Below are 18,914 nucleotides of genomic sequence, written 5' to 3' on the forward strand. Positions count from 1 at the left end.
ATTACATTGAGCTATGGATCGGTGGAACTATGGATGGGAAGACCCGTGGGGATATGAGCAAGAAAGTTTATATGGTGGAGGTTATCAAGCTTATGAGCCTAGGAAGGAATTCGTTGAAGGACTACTAGCTCAATTGCAAGCCTCTCAAGCTCTATTGCAAGCCTCCCAAGCTAGATTGCAAGCTTCTCAAGAGATGCTTATACATTCCAATGAGCAACTTAAGGCTAGTCAGCGACGGATGCCTGAGGCTTGGTACTTTGACATATAAGCGAACTGGACTAGAATCTTTTGAATGCAATAGATGCGTGTTGCTAGTGTGCGACGGCTAAATCGGAGCTTCAGCTAGGCTAATAATGAAGCCAATGAAGACCGGTGCTGCTGGACTAACCGTCGATGGCTGGTAGTGGGCTGCTGGTTTGCTGGCTGCTTGACAGTCGGCTTCACTTGGTCAGCGATAGTAGAACAATCTTGTTGTTGTTGACGACGATACTGCAGTAGCAATTAGTGTCGGCATTCTTGCGGAGTTGCTGGGTTCGAGTGCTTAATAAGTGTTGTCCAGATCAAATCTGGCCAAGTCTTTGGCTGTCTTTGGGCCAAATCAGAATCCATCTGTAGAGTTCATCTTCTACAGGGAGCTGGATTTGCGATTCCATGGATATTTGGCTTATATTGAGGCTAATATGTCTGGAAAAACCCCCTAGCCCTAGCTTGAAGGGCAAGGAAAAAATATAGGTAGGTGTGGTAGGGCCTATATACTTTGTCTTACATCTCTCCATAGTTTATAGGCTCACTTTAAATAAGTGAGTGATTACTTCGAATATAGATGATATGTTCTATGTATCATTAAAACTTCTTGATTATCTAGTTGAAGGCATTAGAAGGATATGTAATGGCCATCTTCGCATGCGTTTTAATGAAATCCACATTTCTTTCAAAAAAAATTATTTTACTTAAATGAAGACCCTATTTATTTATTTATTTATCATATCAATGACTAATCTTTTGTAAGTTGAACTCACGACCTCTCACTTATAAAGATGAGACTTATGCCACTAGACAAATGGTACTTGGCAACCTTATTTAGTTTGACAATGACTTTTTTATAGTTACCATATGAATTATCAAACTAGTAACATGATTACATAAAATAAGACATGCACAATAAATATTAACATACTTATTACTTTCAAATCCTACAAGTTGCCGATGACTGAATATAAATTCTAATTATTAATTTGGTACTTGAGAATTTAGATGACCAAATTTGTACTTCAATCAATTAGGTGCCAAACTACACTCCCACAGTCAGCCCCTCACTCGGTGTAGACTTGGTTGGTGTCCATGTTCTTTTCTTTGATTTCTTTGCATCAGGGAGATTATTATTTCTATATTTTAATACAAATGTTCGCATTCATATTCATGTTCATCGCCAGCTGAATGAATACATGCTTGATTTCTAGGTGCTTATACATATGGTGCAAACGAAGCTCACAAAATAGATTATTGAAAATACCAAGTAGAAAATGATAATTGGAAAGTCCCTTCGCAAGTCAAGACCATAGCCTATAAGTGGCTAAGTTCACTTCATACTACCTAATTGCAAACTAGCAACAGACCATCCACCCAGCAAACCGTAAACAGCAATTTGAGTACCCAAGGCGACAAAGTTTTAATAAACGTCCAGCCACCCCAGTGCAGCCCCCAAAATCCCCGATCAATCCGGCACATTACAACCCTTCCCCAATACCATAAACTACTACCTCACAGCTACAACCACCCCTCAAGTTCTCCATCGCAGATAGAAATTTAGAACACAAGAACCATCACCACAGTAATTCTAAAACTAGAAGAGTGCCAGCAGAACACCACCCGGCCAGAAGCCAAACCCCTGTCAACGTCTATCTCCAATGACAAGAGAATGGAGATGATGGGTCGAAGGCAAGGACCTGTTGTAAGAGAGAACTACAAACTCTTGAGAATTTGAGTTTTAAGTTGGTCTGAAAGACCTTAGTGGCCAAAAGGAAAGGACCTGATCCTACTCTACACAAACAAAAATAAATGAGGGCACACTTCATTTCCTACTCTAGAGTCTGCCTTAGATTGAATTAAACTGAATATTTCAATAAAGATTTTCCTCGATCAAACTCTAATTTTGATTTTCCAAATGGATATACAAGAAACTATCATAGCAACCAGCCAAAATGGATCACTGACTATCATCCGAAGAGTGCATTCAAGCATTATAACTAGCAACCGTATATGCTCAGTTTAAAAATTTAGCCCTGTAATGATCAGGTGCGATATACTCCACTGTCACAATCCGATCCTCAAAAACTCGTCCATGTAAACAATGTGCTGCCATCCAAGAGGCTTCTGATCTCCCAAACTCCACAAAGACACACCCAGGCTCGAATATGCTTCCAAGATCAAAATCATTCTCCTTCCCATTATGCTGCTCCTTAGTTCCACTCTCCAGAATAGAGTCTGTTTCTGTTCCCACATTGTCATCAGTTCCAGCAAAAGTCTGTTGTTTCTTACCATCAACTTCCTCTATAATAGAACTCTCTACTGTTGTAACTTCGGGAGTTTTATCATCATAGCACTCTGACGCATCTTTCATGCTGTTTGGCAGGTTGGTGAGTTCTTCGGGATCCCTATTAGGTAAGTCATTGCTTCCTTGGACTTCAATATCTTTATCTGGTTGGCCCATTTGACATGACTTGTCCTCTACAAAATCACCTGCTGGTTTATCATAACCAAAGCAATTACTTTCTGGGACTTCATCTTCTTTAAGCTCCCCTGTAAGCTTCACTCCACTCGTTTCCTTGCCGTCATTATCAATATGTTCGTCCAAAGTCTCTGTTTTTGCTGCTTTTTCTTCAGAACATAAATTTTGCCAGTGCCCACCAGATTCTGCATCATTGACAGCTTCACACGCTCTAGTGGTGACAATGTGATTGTTTGCATGCTTGACAATCTTTACAGATTTAACCATGCCAAACCTACAGCATTGAAGTCTTTAAGATAAAATCAAGTATCGCTAAAAAAAAAAACAAACAAACAAACAAAAAACCAAAAAGACGGAGTCAAAAGGTGAAAATTAAATTTCTCAGGGACCTGGCACATTCTAATCGCACATCTTCCAGAACTTCTTCAATCTCTTGTTCAGACAGTGATGACATGTGCTCCAGATTGAACTAATTCACAATGTGGAAAAAAGGATCATAAGTGATCCTGAATAAACTATGCATCTTACTATTCAATATTCAAGTGATGCCATTTTTACTAAGCTTTTTCTTGGTCAAAGGACCCAAAACTGGGGATATCGATTCCTTATATGTATATACTTCTATATTAGTATATGTATGTGCGTGTGCGTGTATGGCAAGCGCAAAATAAATAATCTGACGGTAATAGTTTCGATACTTTCCCCTATTGGTGGGGAAAAGGAGAAAAAAAAAAGACTACCATAAATAAAGAAATTTATGATCAAACACAAAAGACCTTACCACATTTCTAAGCTTCAGGATATGTGAAGGTTGTTTGAGAAGCGGCTTTGCATGTTCTGGGATCTCATAGAGTGATGCATTTCCACTATTTACCTAGCATATGTTAGTTCTTCCATCAGTAAACATCTCTATGTAAATCACTGGACACAGATAAATCAACGTTTAAGGAAGAAGGGTGGTATTAGTACCATGGATGATCCACTATGAATTGCCTGAACCACAGTTAGCACTCTCCCTCCTAATTTTATACCATTCAGACCCGCACAAGCTTTGAGAGTAACTGACTGGTCGACATACTGATGCAACATCCAGAAGTCATCGAGGTTAATAAAAAAGAGAGAAAGAATATCTAATCTACAAAGATGGAAGAAAGATGAAGAAAAAAGGGTGCAGCATTACAATCCAAAATGAACAATGGTAAACAATATAAATGTAAAGGAACAGATGTTTCTCTACCAAATGTGTCATATAGTAATCAAACTAGAAACAGATCTGTAAGCAAAATTAAGTACATTAACTTGCGAGTGCGCAAGTGCACACACACTAACACTGACCTCTAAAATGAGGACTTTCAGATCAACACTTGGATGACTTGTATGTTTATTTAACTAAAATTTGAAACATTCATCCAACAGTTGATTTGAAAGTCCACATGGAATCATTACTTTAAACTCCTCACTAGAGACTCCCTATATAGTAAGGATAAAGAAAACCATAGTACTGTAATAATAAAAATGAAAATAAAACCAACAGCAACATGAGAAAGTCGGAAGATGTAGCAAGCATATACATTGACGCCTTACAGAGAATTTACCAGAAACTGAAACCCAAAGGAGCTGTAAATGTTCCATTACCTCTAGAAAAGCACATGCTTCATTAAGTTCCTCATTGGCCTCAAAATGGTATGCCTTCAAAGGTCCAAAGACACTAACGATTTCCAGAAGCTGAAGAAAGTAGCATAGAAAGGTTAGTCACTAAAGTGGTAGATGAGCATAAAAAAAAGAAGAGACATACAGATAGCAGATGAGATTTTGGTGGAGAAAGAACGCAAAATGATTCATAAGCATTGTGTATATATATATATACCATTTCTGAGGAAAGAGCCTTTGATATCCCACCAATGAAAATCTGCATTAATACAGGAAAATGAAAAACATGAAAGTTCTGGATATCAACAAGGGCAAGTGCATCTCACATTTCACATACAGTACAGACTCACTGACTCGAACAACAAGATAAACATTTGACACTTTCTAGACTATGATAGGCATTAGTAGGAAAAGTCAATAAATAACAAACACATATGGGATGAGTAATGTTAATCCAGAGATATTCCTCAATACTACTGGTTATAGTGGAGATGATCAACGTTCCCTGAAGTGTGTTTGTACAACTCTTTAGGGAAGGCCACAGGTTGTCTTAACATATTATACCTTTTGTACCCAGACAAAACATTGGAGTTTACTAAACTCAAGTACAGTACCTCTTAGAATCACCAAAACTCATTCAATAATGATCTTAATCACGCATAACCAAAATAGCATGGACGTTTCAAACTTATCAGAATTTAAGGGGGTAAGCAAGAACTTGCATGATATTTTAAATAAGTAAACTTTTGATGTAGATTTTAATCTATAACAAGCATATGTCCTATGTTAGGTCAAGATCATCAATCTTTATCCTGAAAGAAGTAAATATATAAATATACTAATACAATATAAGATAACATAACCTTATATACCTAAAGAAAACACTTCCAATATTAAAAGCTTTTATGACAATAGTTCTCTTAATTTAGTAACAGTTTGATTAGCTTAATTATTGTTGCGAGTACCAACAATTCCTTGCTCGGTTGTTTATACCACATCAATCTTTTACCTTTAGAGTAGTACATTATGAGACCACGTAACTAAAATCATTTTCCACTATACTGAATTTATGAGTCAAGTCTAAACACAAAGGTCAAAACTGAAACTTTTGGTAAGAGGAGTTAACTATGCAATTATTATGTCATGGTTCACCAATGTACCTTGTTAGGAGAATCGTTCACAACATCACTTATTGTCTCAATACTCTCAGCTGCAGCCACTGATTTCTCGGGGTCACCAGTCTGCATGAAAATAGCAACTGTCTGAAAACCTGCTCCATGGATGGTAAGCACAACATACCTCAGATTTGGCAAAGCAGCAGTAGATAGTAGTTCAACCAAAAACAGTTCATGTTTACAACATAGGCACTGAATTGTAGGAATTCAAACATTAAATTATTGGAATCAAAGCTTCTGATTTTACTATGGTCTCTTCATTAAAAAGGCATTGGTCATAAGAAAATATATAAAATCAATTACTGAGAATAAAATAAAAATCAACGTGGAATTATCTTTGGCATATATTTCACGAAACTACAAAATCTTTGACACTAAGTAGCATTTTCATCATGTGGTAATTCTTCAATCAGAAAATGTAATCATCCCATCAAACAATTGAAAACTGGTCAAAAGAATCTATGCCAGGTTGAATTTCTTAAATATATCTTCTAACCTAGGTCCTCAGCTTTCTACTCAGATAATGAATACGATGAAACCACGGACTTCCAAAACTTTAAAAATAACAGGTATCAAAATGCCATTGGATGTTTATAATTACGTGAGAGCTAATTTCAGTAAATGATAATTAGTAATAAAAAAAATTAGATTATATTATATTATAGACCCCTCGGGCTTTTAAGGAGGTGCTTTGAGTCTGTATCTTTGGATGATATAGCCCATAGGTTTCACAGATAAAGACTACATGGGAAGATAAACTGTTCTTGCAGAGAGCATAGGATAAAAGGCAACACTGGCAAGGATGAGTCATTTTGTTAGCAAGAAGGCAACACATAAGAATCACGGTGGCCATTGCCTCGTTATTCATATCAGAATAAATGTAGCGACCCAGGAATGAGCTTCAATATTATTTATCTCTACCCCACCTACTAATGCAGCAGCAATGACTTGGTTAGAAAAGAAATATCCGCTTTGGAAGCCTAAGACTAAGCCCACCCCATTTTGGTCCAAAGGAAAGTCTCCATGGTAGTCTAAGGGTCTTGCCAGGTTAACTTTCAGTTTTATGCAGAATAATTATGAGCCTAGTGCTTTTAAGAGTATTAAAATCTTAGGGTGAGTACTCAAGGGTCTTGAGTGTGTCTTTATGTCTATTTAATAAGTATTGTAGAGTCTTATTATTAATAAGTCTTTAGTAGTCTTTTGGTGTGCTAGGAGTCTAAGGGTTGTGTTTGAAGCCTATAAATATGGTTATCTATTGGAAGCCAAATCAGATTGGAATGAATAAAATTGAGTTTTATTCAAGGCTTGGTGCCTTGGTCTCTATCCCCTTACCTCCCTCATTCTATTTCTGTATTCTACAGCTAAGAACCCTCTGTTCTTCTAAAATCATTCTGCTTTCTTAGTCTCTCAACACTCCCCAACTCACCCCATTCATAATCTCCCCAACTCTGCTGCGTCACCTACTCCTTTAGTTAAAGTAGGGAGTCTGCAGGTTGGTTAAAAATAAATAAATTAATTGATCAATTAAAAAAAAAACAGAAACAAAAAAACAAACACCAGATTGTGCTGATCACTAGTCTTAAGCACATAATGTTGTTTGAATTTATCGTTATACTCGCTAAACAATCAAACAAAGAAAGAAGAAGCTCCTTGTCAACCATGTTCATGTTTTTAATTATGCCTGCAATGCTATGAAAAAAGAATTGCTTGGACAATAGAAATTTTAAAAAGGAAAAAAAAATAGAGTTTGTAAGAACACTACAAAAGAAGCTTATGACAACATGTAAAGTTGTAAACACAACAGCACATAAAAGTAACTAAGACTAAAATTGACTTAAAAGTCAAGCACATCAATCGGGAAATCTAAACAGTAGATACTAACAATAGGAAAGAGCATAGGTGAGTCCTAAAAGTCTATATCAAATGCAATTTAGATGTTGAACGTCAAATAAAGCAAACATTGTACTCCATGTCATTAAGATTCACATTCTAAGAACCTAGATCATTGACCCAAATCCAAAATTGAGAGAAAAAGCTGCAAGCACAGCAAACTTGTCACTGCACCTGGAAATCTTCTTATTAAGAGTCAGCTTCTTCACCATCCTGAATGTGAATTACGACATACCCAACATAAACACCCTAATTAAGAGATTCCAACATGACCGTCAGAAAATAAAGCTTATGTAGCAGGACAAATATATTATTCCACTTACAATAGAAGCTTGTGAAGCTACAGTAATATATCCCAGAGTTAGATTTTAACAAGCACTCTTGATTCTTCCTCCAATGTGCCAAAAAAAAAAAAAAAACACTAAATTACTTGTGGGGACCAAAGTGGCACTAAATAAAATTGCACATCCAAGACCAGTCCTAGTTCTATGGATGTCTTCATGATATAAAGACAAGGGACTTAGGACGAGTATAAGTTCAATGAGATATTAAGGCTCTTCATTTCCTTGCATTCCTCTACATCCATCCTTCCCTCCCATTTCGAAAAGAAAAGAAGACGACAGGGGAAGCATGTATCAACAGATACAAAATCAAAGATAAGTTAATGGGAAACAATCCATCAAAGAGTGTAATGTTTTAAGCCAGTTGTATAAGTTTTCCAAGCATATGCTACATTGTGTGTTTTTGCAGCAGTTAACACAAATTTATATGTTAGAAGACATAAGATCAGACAGGTAAGGTACTAAAGAAATACAACAAACCAGTAAGTGAAGACAGGATGAAAAAATAGGTGCCTTGTTTTTTATAAAAAGAAAAATAATAAAATAATAAAGAAAATGAAGTGGTTAACCAAAGAAATGATTTTGTAGATCATGCATCAAACGGATAACATCAGACTACTAACAAGAAACTTGAAACAGTAAAAAGCATGCAAGGTAGGAAAGAAAAGGTTAAAATTATGATTCTTACAGCAACGTCAACAAAGTCCTTAGGGCGCCTGATTTTGAGAATAGAACCAAAGAATGAACTGCCATCAAATGACAAAGCAGCCAAAGCATCTTGAGGTGTAAGAAACTCCACAAGAGCTTGCCCCTTCTCTTTGTTAATCTGAAGTTAAAACCAAATAGTTAAGGCATTCCTCATTTCTGACTCGTATCCAAATTTATTACAAGGATCAACAATGCATGCTCAGAATAATATGAACTTACCACACAACTGATGCAGGGTTGTGTTCCTTGAATATGATTTACGCCTGAAGACAACAAAAATTTATTAAGAGATTCTACCAAAGTGTTTTCAGAGGTTGTAGATGGAATATTTTCTACATGAAGCCTCCTCATACGCCGGGTAGCTTGTGTTAATTGCACGGAGTCAACGGAAGCATTCTTCTTAGTCAATATAGAATTGGGAGAAACTCCAGGAATAGATGTTGTGGTGGTTGAGGCAACAGCAACAGCAATGGTCATCCCATGTACATTTGAGGATACATTACTGTTTGATGACTGAAAATGAGAAGCAACCAAACTAGATAATGCCTTGTCAGTTGATGCATGGGGGAGATCCCACCTGGCATTTTTCTTTTCAGGTGAACGATCGGGTGGGGATGGAGTCTTAATAGCAGACTCAGTCCTTCTCTTCCTAGGGGAATAGCCACCAAGTCTATTCGCAGACTCACCATGTCGCTGATAGTGGCTGCTTGAGCCATTAGTAGACACTCTGCTACTATCAATATCCAAATGCTGTCTTCCAGACCTATCTTTGGGAGAATATGATGATATATCGCTGCGAGGCCCCAAATTATTTAATGTATGTTTGTGTGCCCTTGGTGACCGAGAACTTAACCTATGTCTATCCACGCGGTCTCTACTCCTCGATCTTCCCCTTTTGCGTCTTGATTCTTCAAAGCGTGATTTTGATGATTCTGTCCTCTCCTTTCTCTCTGAAATTTCTAAAGAACGAAGCTTTCCTGAATCATGTTTCTTTGCAGCACTTCTGTCTCTGATTTTGTCATCATTTTCGTGTTGGTATTTTCTCTTGGTTTCTCTTTCATGTTCCCCTCTATTTTGGTCCAAGTGTCTTTCTTTTCTTGTTGAATAATCTCTTGACTGCTTCTTTACAGACTCATCAATTGAGTCCTCAATTTTCCTCCTACCATGTACTTGTTTGTCAGTTTTGTCTCCTCTAGCTTCACTTCTTGTATCTTTTTTTGGCTTATCCTTCAAGCTCTCCGACTCATTGCTTCTTCTAACTTTCCCTTTAACAACATTGTCTTCCGTTTTAGTACTCTTAGAACTATCCGTTTCTTTCTTTCTGGAGCTTTCCTTCACTCTCTCCTCCGACAAAGGCTTTTCAACAACAGGGGCCAAATCTTTATGCCGTCTCTCACCCCTTTTGGATTCAAAAGCCTCTGAAACATTTTCGGTACTACCTTCCCCCAGTACATCCCCTAAATCAACCGCTTCCGCCACAACATTATCACACAACTTCTTATCCTTCCTCCTAAGCATAATCTCTTCATAGCCCAAAGGCCTTGTCCTAGCAGCACTTTCTTCGTCATGGTCATGCACTTTCTTTTCATGCCGCCGACTAGATGATGTGCTCATCTTCCCCATTGTAAATGCAACACAACGAAAACCGAGGTTCTAACTGAACAATTGAAAACAATTACCAGTAAGCAAAGAGCTCAGTTTCTACCTCATTTTCTATGGTGTGTGCATCAAAGTAAGTATCACTGCACCAAGAAACACAGAGCATATGAGTTTAGTAAAACAACCATGTTTACACAATCAAATTCCAAAGAAGCAAAAATTGAATCCAATATCTTGAAATTCTAAATGAAACCCAAGAAAGCTGAAACCTCCAGTTCCCAATTACAGGAACTAGATAGGGTAAAGTTCAAAGACCTATATAAATGAATAGAAAAGAAAACGAGGAATAACTTGTATAAAGATCTGTTCTTGAAAAAAAAAAAAAAAAAAAAAAAAAACCGAAGAAGAAGCAGAAGAAAAGCTTGTACCTTTTGGGGGCGAAGATCTGGCGGCGAAGTTGGGAAGAGTAGGTGAACAGTAGTGAAGGGTTTAGCGGGAAGAAGATGAAGAAGCGGAAGTGGTGTGCTTTGCTTTGGTGGAAGTGAGAGTGAAAATGAAATTGAGAAATTATAGGAATCATGGGAAAACGAAAACCTAGAAAAAAGAAAAGCCTGAAGCCAGATTATCCACAAAATGCATTTCTTGATTAATTTTTTATTTTTTTTATCAAATTAACAATTCATATGCTATAACAAGTCTGTTCTGAGTCGAACTCACGACCTTACACACTTATAAATGAGAGATTTATGTCAGTAGAATAAAATATAGCTTGGCACATTTCTTGATTTTGAAATTGTATATTTAGAAATTATAATTTCAGTCCTCAATGTATACTATTATTAAGAGAAAATGTTTTATTGCCAAAATCAAAAAATTTGACCAAAATAAGTCAGAAATTTTAAAAAACTTTATCATTCTTAAAGTGAATATGGATAATATAGCCGATTACAAGATAAATATATAATAAAAAATTGTGAAAGTGGGAAACAGATAAATACGTGAAATATCTACCCACTTCATGTCTAATCTCATATAAACTACCCACTCAGTATTTAAAACAAAAAAATTAAATCTCACACGCATAGTGTGTGGAGCTCATCTAATTTTGAGATTAAGCTAACTAATGGGAAAGTATTAGAAATTCGGCCTATCTGAAATTTAATCCCCTAATATAACCAAAATTTTTCTTTTTACCTCTAATTTCCTTTGCATTTCTAATTAGTCCTCGCTATACACATCTCACAATCTCCACACTAGATTTTATTTGGCTCATATAGTAAAATTGTTGGAAAATCTTGAACTACGACTCACACTCTCTTTCTCTGTAGGGTTTTGTTTATAGCTCTCTCTCTCTCATGGTTTTTGTTTTTTGCATAATCAGTTCTTTTCTTCTGGATCATATCATATAGGTGTCTGCACTTTAGTGTCAAATCTAGCATAGCTAATTTTGCCAGGAAGCATTCCACAAGCTTTGAAGAGGTAACATTGTTCTTTCTTTTTTACTTGTTTTATCGTGCCCCATGTCGTGACTGCTTTATTTCCACTATGTTCATAAGTCACAATGGTAAAATTTAGGGCTGGCATTTTCAGCCGAGACAAACCAACCAACCGAGTCCGAGCCGAACCGGAAAAGTTGGTAGCCGACCATATCGGTAACCGAAAGTTTGGTACGGTAGTACCGAACCGAGAGAGATATATTGGTACGGTATTGGTACTGATTTTTAGACATATACGGTATACCGTACCGAACCGTATATTGTATATATTATTTATTTATTTAAATATATTTTATATCTATCGATCTGAACCGTTGATTATTATTAGTTTTATTTCATATTAAATTATAACCGTTCGATTTTAAATTTTCCAAACCCTAAGGGAGTAAGGGGGTATCTCAATTCACAATTCAGATCGAGCCCTCTCTCAGTCTCTCTCAGACTCGAACCCTCTCCAGTCTCCGCCTCTCGACCTCTCCTTCAGCCCTTTGAAGTTTGAACTTCGAACTATCCAAGAATCGAACCCAGAGATGCGCCGGTGAAGTTCGAACCTAGCGTCCTACGGCCGGTGAGTTTTCCCTAAGAGTACCTCGATTTTTGTTTCAATTTTAGCTAGATGCGCCTGGATCTCAAGTGGTATCTATGAGTGGTATTTATGCGCCTGGATCTGTGATTTGTTGCTCTTTCTTTACCAATATGTTCTGGGTTTTCATGGTTTCCCTTCTGTGCTTGTAGGAACAGGAGGATCGAGGACTGAGTTTGAGTGTTTGACTGTTTGAGACTTTGAGGGAGATGAAGAAGAAGAGGGAGAGCTGGGTCTGGTCTTAATCTTAAGGCCGTGTTTGGATCGCAGCTTTTCTACTCTGGTAGTCTCAAGTTTTGTGAAGTTCTGGGCTTTTTTGGGGATTGGCTTATCTGATTGGTGAGTTTTCTGGGGTTCTTACTTTGCTGCTGTAAAGGGTCTTAGAAGGTGTGGTTCTTGAAGGGTTTTTTTAATGGGTTGTGTTTAGTTTCTGGATTTGAATTGTTGATGGGTGATATATGAGTTTTTGCAAAGAATGTTTTCCATTTCTTAAGAAGATAAGGAGATCTAAATTGTTTTCATTTCGTTTTGTTATGCCACTTTGTTTCATGTATATTTTGATATTTGTGATTGGGGGACGGAAAAGAATTGAACTTTTCTGGTGGGTTTTCTACTTAGTTTTCAGGATTTGGGGACTGAATATATTAACTTGTTAACATTTCTAACATTCAGGTAAATATATTTGCAGGATTTTCATCAGAAAGGCTGTCCATCCATGCTATTGGTCACTTCACATTTGATGTATTGCTTTATTTGCTCATGGTTGAACTGAAGTGATGATGAGATGAAGATGAACTGAAGTTGATGTATTGCTTTAAAAGTTCTCTTGTTTATTTGCTTCTGCTTGAACTGAAGTGATGATGAGATGAAGTGTTGAACTTTGTTTATTTTTCATTTGCAGATTTGCTTATGGTTGAGCCTTTAAATTCATATGGTTATTGCTGTTTGAGTTTGCTGGACAGGTTTGGCCGTTTGGGCTTTTACAATTGCAGTTGGGCCGGAGCTGAAATCTGGCCCAATCTTAAAGTCGGTTGGAGGCCCAACCAACCGAAACCAATCGGCTATCTCGGTATACCGAGAAGTTGGTATACCGACTTTTTGGCCGGTAATTGGTAGCCCATTTTGTGTACCAACAATGTTCGGTTCAGTAGGTGGTATTGGGCTTCAAGGTCCGGTACCGAACCGAACCCAGCCCTAGTAAAATTAAGGTCTTCGAGTGAAGACCTCAATTTTGTATGCCAAAAAAAAAGAAAAAGATATTTGTTGTATTATATGACAAGATCATGATTCTTTTTTGTGTTCTATGATGATTCAATTTCATACTAACAAGTTCTAGTCATTAGTCAAAGAATGAAAGTTTAGGTTCACACTACTATACAAAGTTAATCAGACAATTGTCAATAAAAACTGTTATCGTCTAGTAGCTTGTCGTCTTATCGATCTCATTCAAACAAAATTCAGACAAATATCAATAACAATTGTTAGTTTCTCAGTCACACAACACATCTAGATAAATATGTGTTGTCTGAATTTACCCAAATTCTAATAATTTGGTTGAAGTATCGTAGAATATGGACTTAGACAACGACTTGTTACTTTTGTGTTGAGTGAAATTATATTAGGACAACAATGTTTTGAGGGCTATGTTGTGTGTGATGATGTCCAACAACAATAATATGGGAATATTATTGTCTAGAATGAACCTCAAACAAGAGTTCATTTTGACTCTGTGTGGAAAACATTCTCGAACAAGCATGTTTCATTCATTGAAATGAATAGTACTAACTATTTATAGTACTAAATATTAGTGTTAAATATACGTGAGTCAGTATGTGGATTTTGGCCCAACTGATTTAATTGGGCCGTAGTAATGCTTTACAATGCTTCAACCATTTCAGTGAAGTGGTTTTTGAGCTTTAATGAACTCTTAAGAAGATGTTTACATTTGATCTACTTTTAAACTCAAGTCAATTGTTGAACTATGATTGTTGTGGATTTAATGACTTATTGCTCCTTCTATGTTCTAAAAAAAATTCAGAATGATTACAATATTTTGTGATCGAGACAACAATCTTTGAAAGAGTGGCATTCTACAAAAAGTAGTAAGCCTCACAAGTTTTCAACTACGAATCTCCATTGGAATTTTGGTCTCATATATAAGAGGTCAGGAGTTCGAGCCCCATCAAAGGTGGGAATGGGGTGGAGTTTTTTTTAAAAAAAAAAAAAAAAAAAGCACAGCGAGACAATTGAGCTTACACTTAAATAACTTCCTCTCTTTTATTTTTGGTCTGAATGGGATGGTTCAATGTAAAAGCACAAGCAACAACCTTTTTGAAAGACAATAATTCCACATGTTTAGGAGAGGAAGTACAGAGAGTGCCAAAAGACCTGATAGGATATACTGAGCTATCATAAACAAAGAAAGTATTCAAAGCATAACTTTGCATTACCAATCTCAAACTTTGATTCTAAGCAGCAATTATACCTCACTAGGGACAAAATCAGAAAATTTAATGTTGCCAGCAACTTCAGAAAAGAAATGAGTTAATTACAAACTTGGGAGAGTAAAACAAGAAACTAATATGAAAATTGAGGATTCAAGCAATCTATTGGATTGTGATCATCCGACTGAATCAAAGATGAACCTATATATGCCCCTTTAACATCAGTATAGGACACAAAAAGACCTCAGCAAAACATCAAAATCTCAGAAAGCACTAGCACTAGGAGGAGATATCAATCATCTGAAAGAGTGTACAGCGTCCCAAACTAGATTGTTTGGAACTGGGTTAGCAAGATCACGAGCCAGCAAAGTTTAGAAAAATGGTTGACAATCAAGATGATAGTATCAAAAAACTATGTGCACACTAGGGAAATTGCCGAATTCATTAAAATGTATAAAATCAAGAAAGGATCCAATAGAAGAACTAAAAATGTAAACTTTGCACATACTTCCAGTAAAAAGCTCACTAGCACAGCATAAGGAGGCTCCGCATCCCACATAGTAACATCTTTACTTGCAAGATTGGGTCCAAGTAAAATACCTTAGCGCCTTACCTAGTTAACTACAACCATACTGGTTGTAGCCAGTGTCATACACATCCTACAACGTTACAGGGCCACACAATTACTTCTCACACACGACTAAGAACTACATTGGAGAAGCTGGTCCTCTAGATTCAAAACCCCTGGAACTCAAATCCAATTACAGCTTCAACTCCTGAACCTTAGGCATACTCATATCACCTCCTTATACCAGTAAATGGGATAAAAGAAAACTCAAGTAGCACAGAAATTAAACACTGATGAAAATATAATCTCCTTCGAGTCTACACTTTTTTTCTCCAACTATTGGTCAGATAGTTTTAGCAGCACATACAAATATTAGTGTATGCCAATATTGTTTCTTCTATAAAAAGAAATTGCTTTACCTGCAAGCTTGAGACCAAAAAAAATTACCTTCCCTGCACCACTACTCAGAATAGCAAGTGTCATACACATCCCATGATGTAACAAGTCACTCTGCGCTGCACACTGAAGGCATCAGGAAATCTGGGCAGCCCCACTTTTGACTGCTTGTGCTAGTCCCTCTTCTATAAGCCATCTGTAAGAATTAATGTGGACTTATCAATGTTCAATAAGGACCACAACAACTTAGCTACCTTATTTGCAGAATAAGTAATTTGACAGTGCTTGAATTATTTGAGTCCATGACCTCTTTATCTATAATCAGTACTGAATACGGTATACACATGGCTCCAACACCTACATTTGAGAAAATCAACAGAGAGCTAGCGAACAAGGCAGATACTTGTTGCTATACACATGGCGAAGCTACCACCAAGGAAGAGAAGGATCCTCATTCGCGATCAAAAGTAGTCTCCTTCGCATGGGGGGCACGCTAAAGTTCTGATCTCCTACAACCTGCCCAAGTTTCACCAATTCACTACATACCAGACATCAGATCCATGGGGGGGGGGGGGGCAATAAAGTTGGCAAAGAAAGCGTCAGTTCATAACAAAGGCAATTCAGATTATGACATTCAAGCTAATTTATGGCCTATTTAGAGGCCTATATGGAAACAGTCAAGCCAATACAAGTGGCTTTGGAGCGACAACATTATAAGAGTAGTGCTGATTCAAGACCTCTTCAGTCAAGACGAAGACCTTTGACTTCGAGGTCTGGGGGGCAATGTTTGGACCCAAAATGAGCATTTTGGCCTGACAAGGCACGTCTTGGAGAAATTGAGCCAATGTCAGTGGCTCAAGCTATATATTGTTGACAAGTTCGAAATATATATTTAGAGGCTAAATAAAGCCTACTATGGAAGCATGGAAGCATGAAAAGTCAACTTTAGCACATTTTCCTACTTCGGCTAGGAGAAACCGAGCTAAACAAGGAAGGAGGGGCGGCAGACTAACCAAACGAAATCGAAATGAGCTAAAACTTTCTAGATTAAATCTAGAAAGCCCAAGGATCATTTCTTATGAAGAGTTCCAGAGCTAGTTTTGAGTGGAATGCCTTCAAACAATCAGTCTAATTTTATGCAGAAGCAAAACTGGAAAACTGGACCTATAAGAGGTCCAGCAGCGTTTCCGGCCCAACCACTATATCAAAAGCTCTGAAATTTGACCAGGATGATCTACACTTATAGTGGAACATTTGTTATGAAGAAGTCATGGTCAAAATCTAAATTCTTGATGGAGATATAATTGAAGGAAAAAAGGAGCCGAAAGTGCTTCCTTATCTCCAAAATTCATTATTCCTTATCTCCAATTATGCCTCCTTATCTCTTTATCTCCGAAATTCATCATTCTTTATCTCCAATTATGCTTCCTTATCTCCAAAATTCATCATTTCTTATCTCCAATTAATGCTCCACTATCATTTGTTTAATGCTAAACACTTTGACATGGTAGCCTATAAATAGAGGTTACAATGAAACACTACAACACACAATTCACAACAACAATCTCTAAGATTATCCAAGCCTCTCTAGAGCAACCCCTCTCTAAGAGCAACTCCTCTCTTTCTCTTACCGGTGATCACACTCCAGTCCTAGTCTTCTCAAGAGCCGACTGTCAGTGCCACCAAACCCTCTGTCAACGTGCTTCGGTCCTAGTCTCCTCGGGAGCCGACTATAGTACCGCGACCACAACGGTTACGGAACCAGCCAAGCAAGGGTAACGCCCTCGCAAACCAACCAAGCTAAAGTCACGCTTTAGCAAGTTCTCTCTACTTCCCGGTGATTTCGCTCTGCTTAACCTACAACGTTGAGTATCGACTTGGTGACACAAGACAAAGTCCTCCAGCACGAGGCACAAAGAATCCTGCGACGAGGTTGGTGCTCTCCTCGTCTACAGTCGCTCAAAAGAAGTCAGGTCAAGGGACACCCCCAACGACCGCACCCGAACGGTGCTGGCACGCCCGCGCAGAAAAGAGACTGTTGACCAGCTGCAGCAAAATTGGAGCCAAACATCCTTGTTGAAAATTATTGTTGACAAATTTATTTAAAATTTTTATGAGATTTATGTAACCATATATTTTAATACATAATATAAATGGAATATTAGCATGATTTTGTTTCATTTCCTTACACAAACCAAACACTAGAATGAAACAACGTATATTTTCTCCTTTGCTTTTCCAACATATATTAGAAGGATGGTGACTACTTTGTGTTTGACGTCACACCATCATATTCCTACAGAACAATCGGTGCTTGATTGCACCAGCATGGTCTACCTCTGAGGACTTTATTCTGATCCCATTTCAAATGCGATCACAAAGCTATCCTCCGCTCTCTGCCTCTCTGTTATATCTTGAAATCCTTCTCCAACACCTAGACATGCTGGAAAAATCGATGAAGATCATTCAAGTCGGTTGCTATCCGCGCCAGCAGTCGCACAAGCAAATAGGACTGTGAACCCCTATGCGGGGCTCCTCTTTCCATTCTTGAGATATCTATGATCTCACTGCCGGCAAGTGCCAAGGAAGCAGTAACAGCATCGATGGACGTCATTGGGAACTAGTTCAATTGTAAAATCGGATGAAAATGCCGTCACAGTTTGAGACTGGCCGGTTTGGAATGCGTCGAAGCAGTGGCGCTTAGGGTGTCGTTGTAGAGTGCTAGGGTTAGAAATTGAGTACGGGTTTTGTAACCCTAATGATTTTACATCTATGATTTTTTTTGTTTAAGGGTAATAATGGTAAAAAATAAAAAACTTATGAAATCTCATTTCTCTCATTTTTTTTTTCTTTTTTTTTTTCTCTTTCGAAAGGATGAAGTCTCAGTACGTAATACGAATTCGTTAACATGCCACCGAGCCATTTTTTAACAACATAATGAATCAGAACTTTTATTGCTGCCCGCCCTACTGAATCAGCCGCTGTATTTGTTATGCTAATAATTAAGAATTGTTTTCCCCTACTTTGTTGCATCAGAAACTAAACCATAAGCTTCTGATGAAAACTAAGGAGTTCTAGTAAGATTTATAATATGAATGTATTACCGTTGACAACACCTACTTCTTTTTAAGTATAGTATATATATGAAATATCTTCTTAATAACCCACAATAATTCTCTCTGCAGTAACTATTGTACGACATGCATAGCACCTGAAAAGTTGCTAGTCTTATTATTAAATAGAACAAATATTTTCGATTATGAACCTATTTTATTGATGACAAGGTAGCAAGGTTACAAATTAAACGACATGCCAGCAGCAACAAGTACTTATAAA

At 37.3% G+C, this 18,914-nt stretch overlaps 1 protein-coding gene across 2 annotated transcripts; it reads right to left on the minus strand.

Annotated features, from left to right (window-relative positions):
- Nucleotides 1-2,100: 2,100 nt before the first annotated feature.
- LOC133708819 (splicing factor U2af large subunit A) lies at nt 2,101-10,673 on the minus strand. Of its 2 annotated transcripts, none has more exons than XM_062134351.1 (10): nt 10,520-10,673; nt 8,712-10,234; nt 8,473-8,610; nt 5,539-5,619; nt 4,596-4,637; nt 4,364-4,453; nt 3,698-3,805; nt 3,510-3,602; nt 3,118-3,197; nt 2,101-3,002 (listed from the first exon to the last, which is right to left on the minus strand). In XM_062134351.1, the coding sequence occupies exons 2-10, from the start codon at nt 10,113-10,115 to the stop codon at nt 2,264-2,266; spliced, it is 2,775 nt and encodes a 924-aa protein (XP_061990335.1). In that variant the 5' UTR covers nt 10,116-10,234; nt 10,520-10,673; the 3' UTR covers nt 2,101-2,263. The 2 variants fall into 2 exon arrangements, with proteins under 2 accessions (XP_061990335.1, XP_061990336.1); XM_062134352.1 differs by having other exon boundaries at nt 8,712-10,149; nt 10,520-10,666.
- Nucleotides 10,674-18,914: the final 8,241 nt, after the last annotated feature.

Source organism: Rosa rugosa, chromosome 5 (genome assembly GCF_958449725.1).
Source record: "Rosa rugosa chromosome 5, drRosRugo1.1, whole genome shotgun sequence".
Lineage (NCBI taxonomy): Eukaryota > Viridiplantae > Streptophyta > Magnoliopsida > Rosales > Rosaceae > Rosa > Rosa rugosa.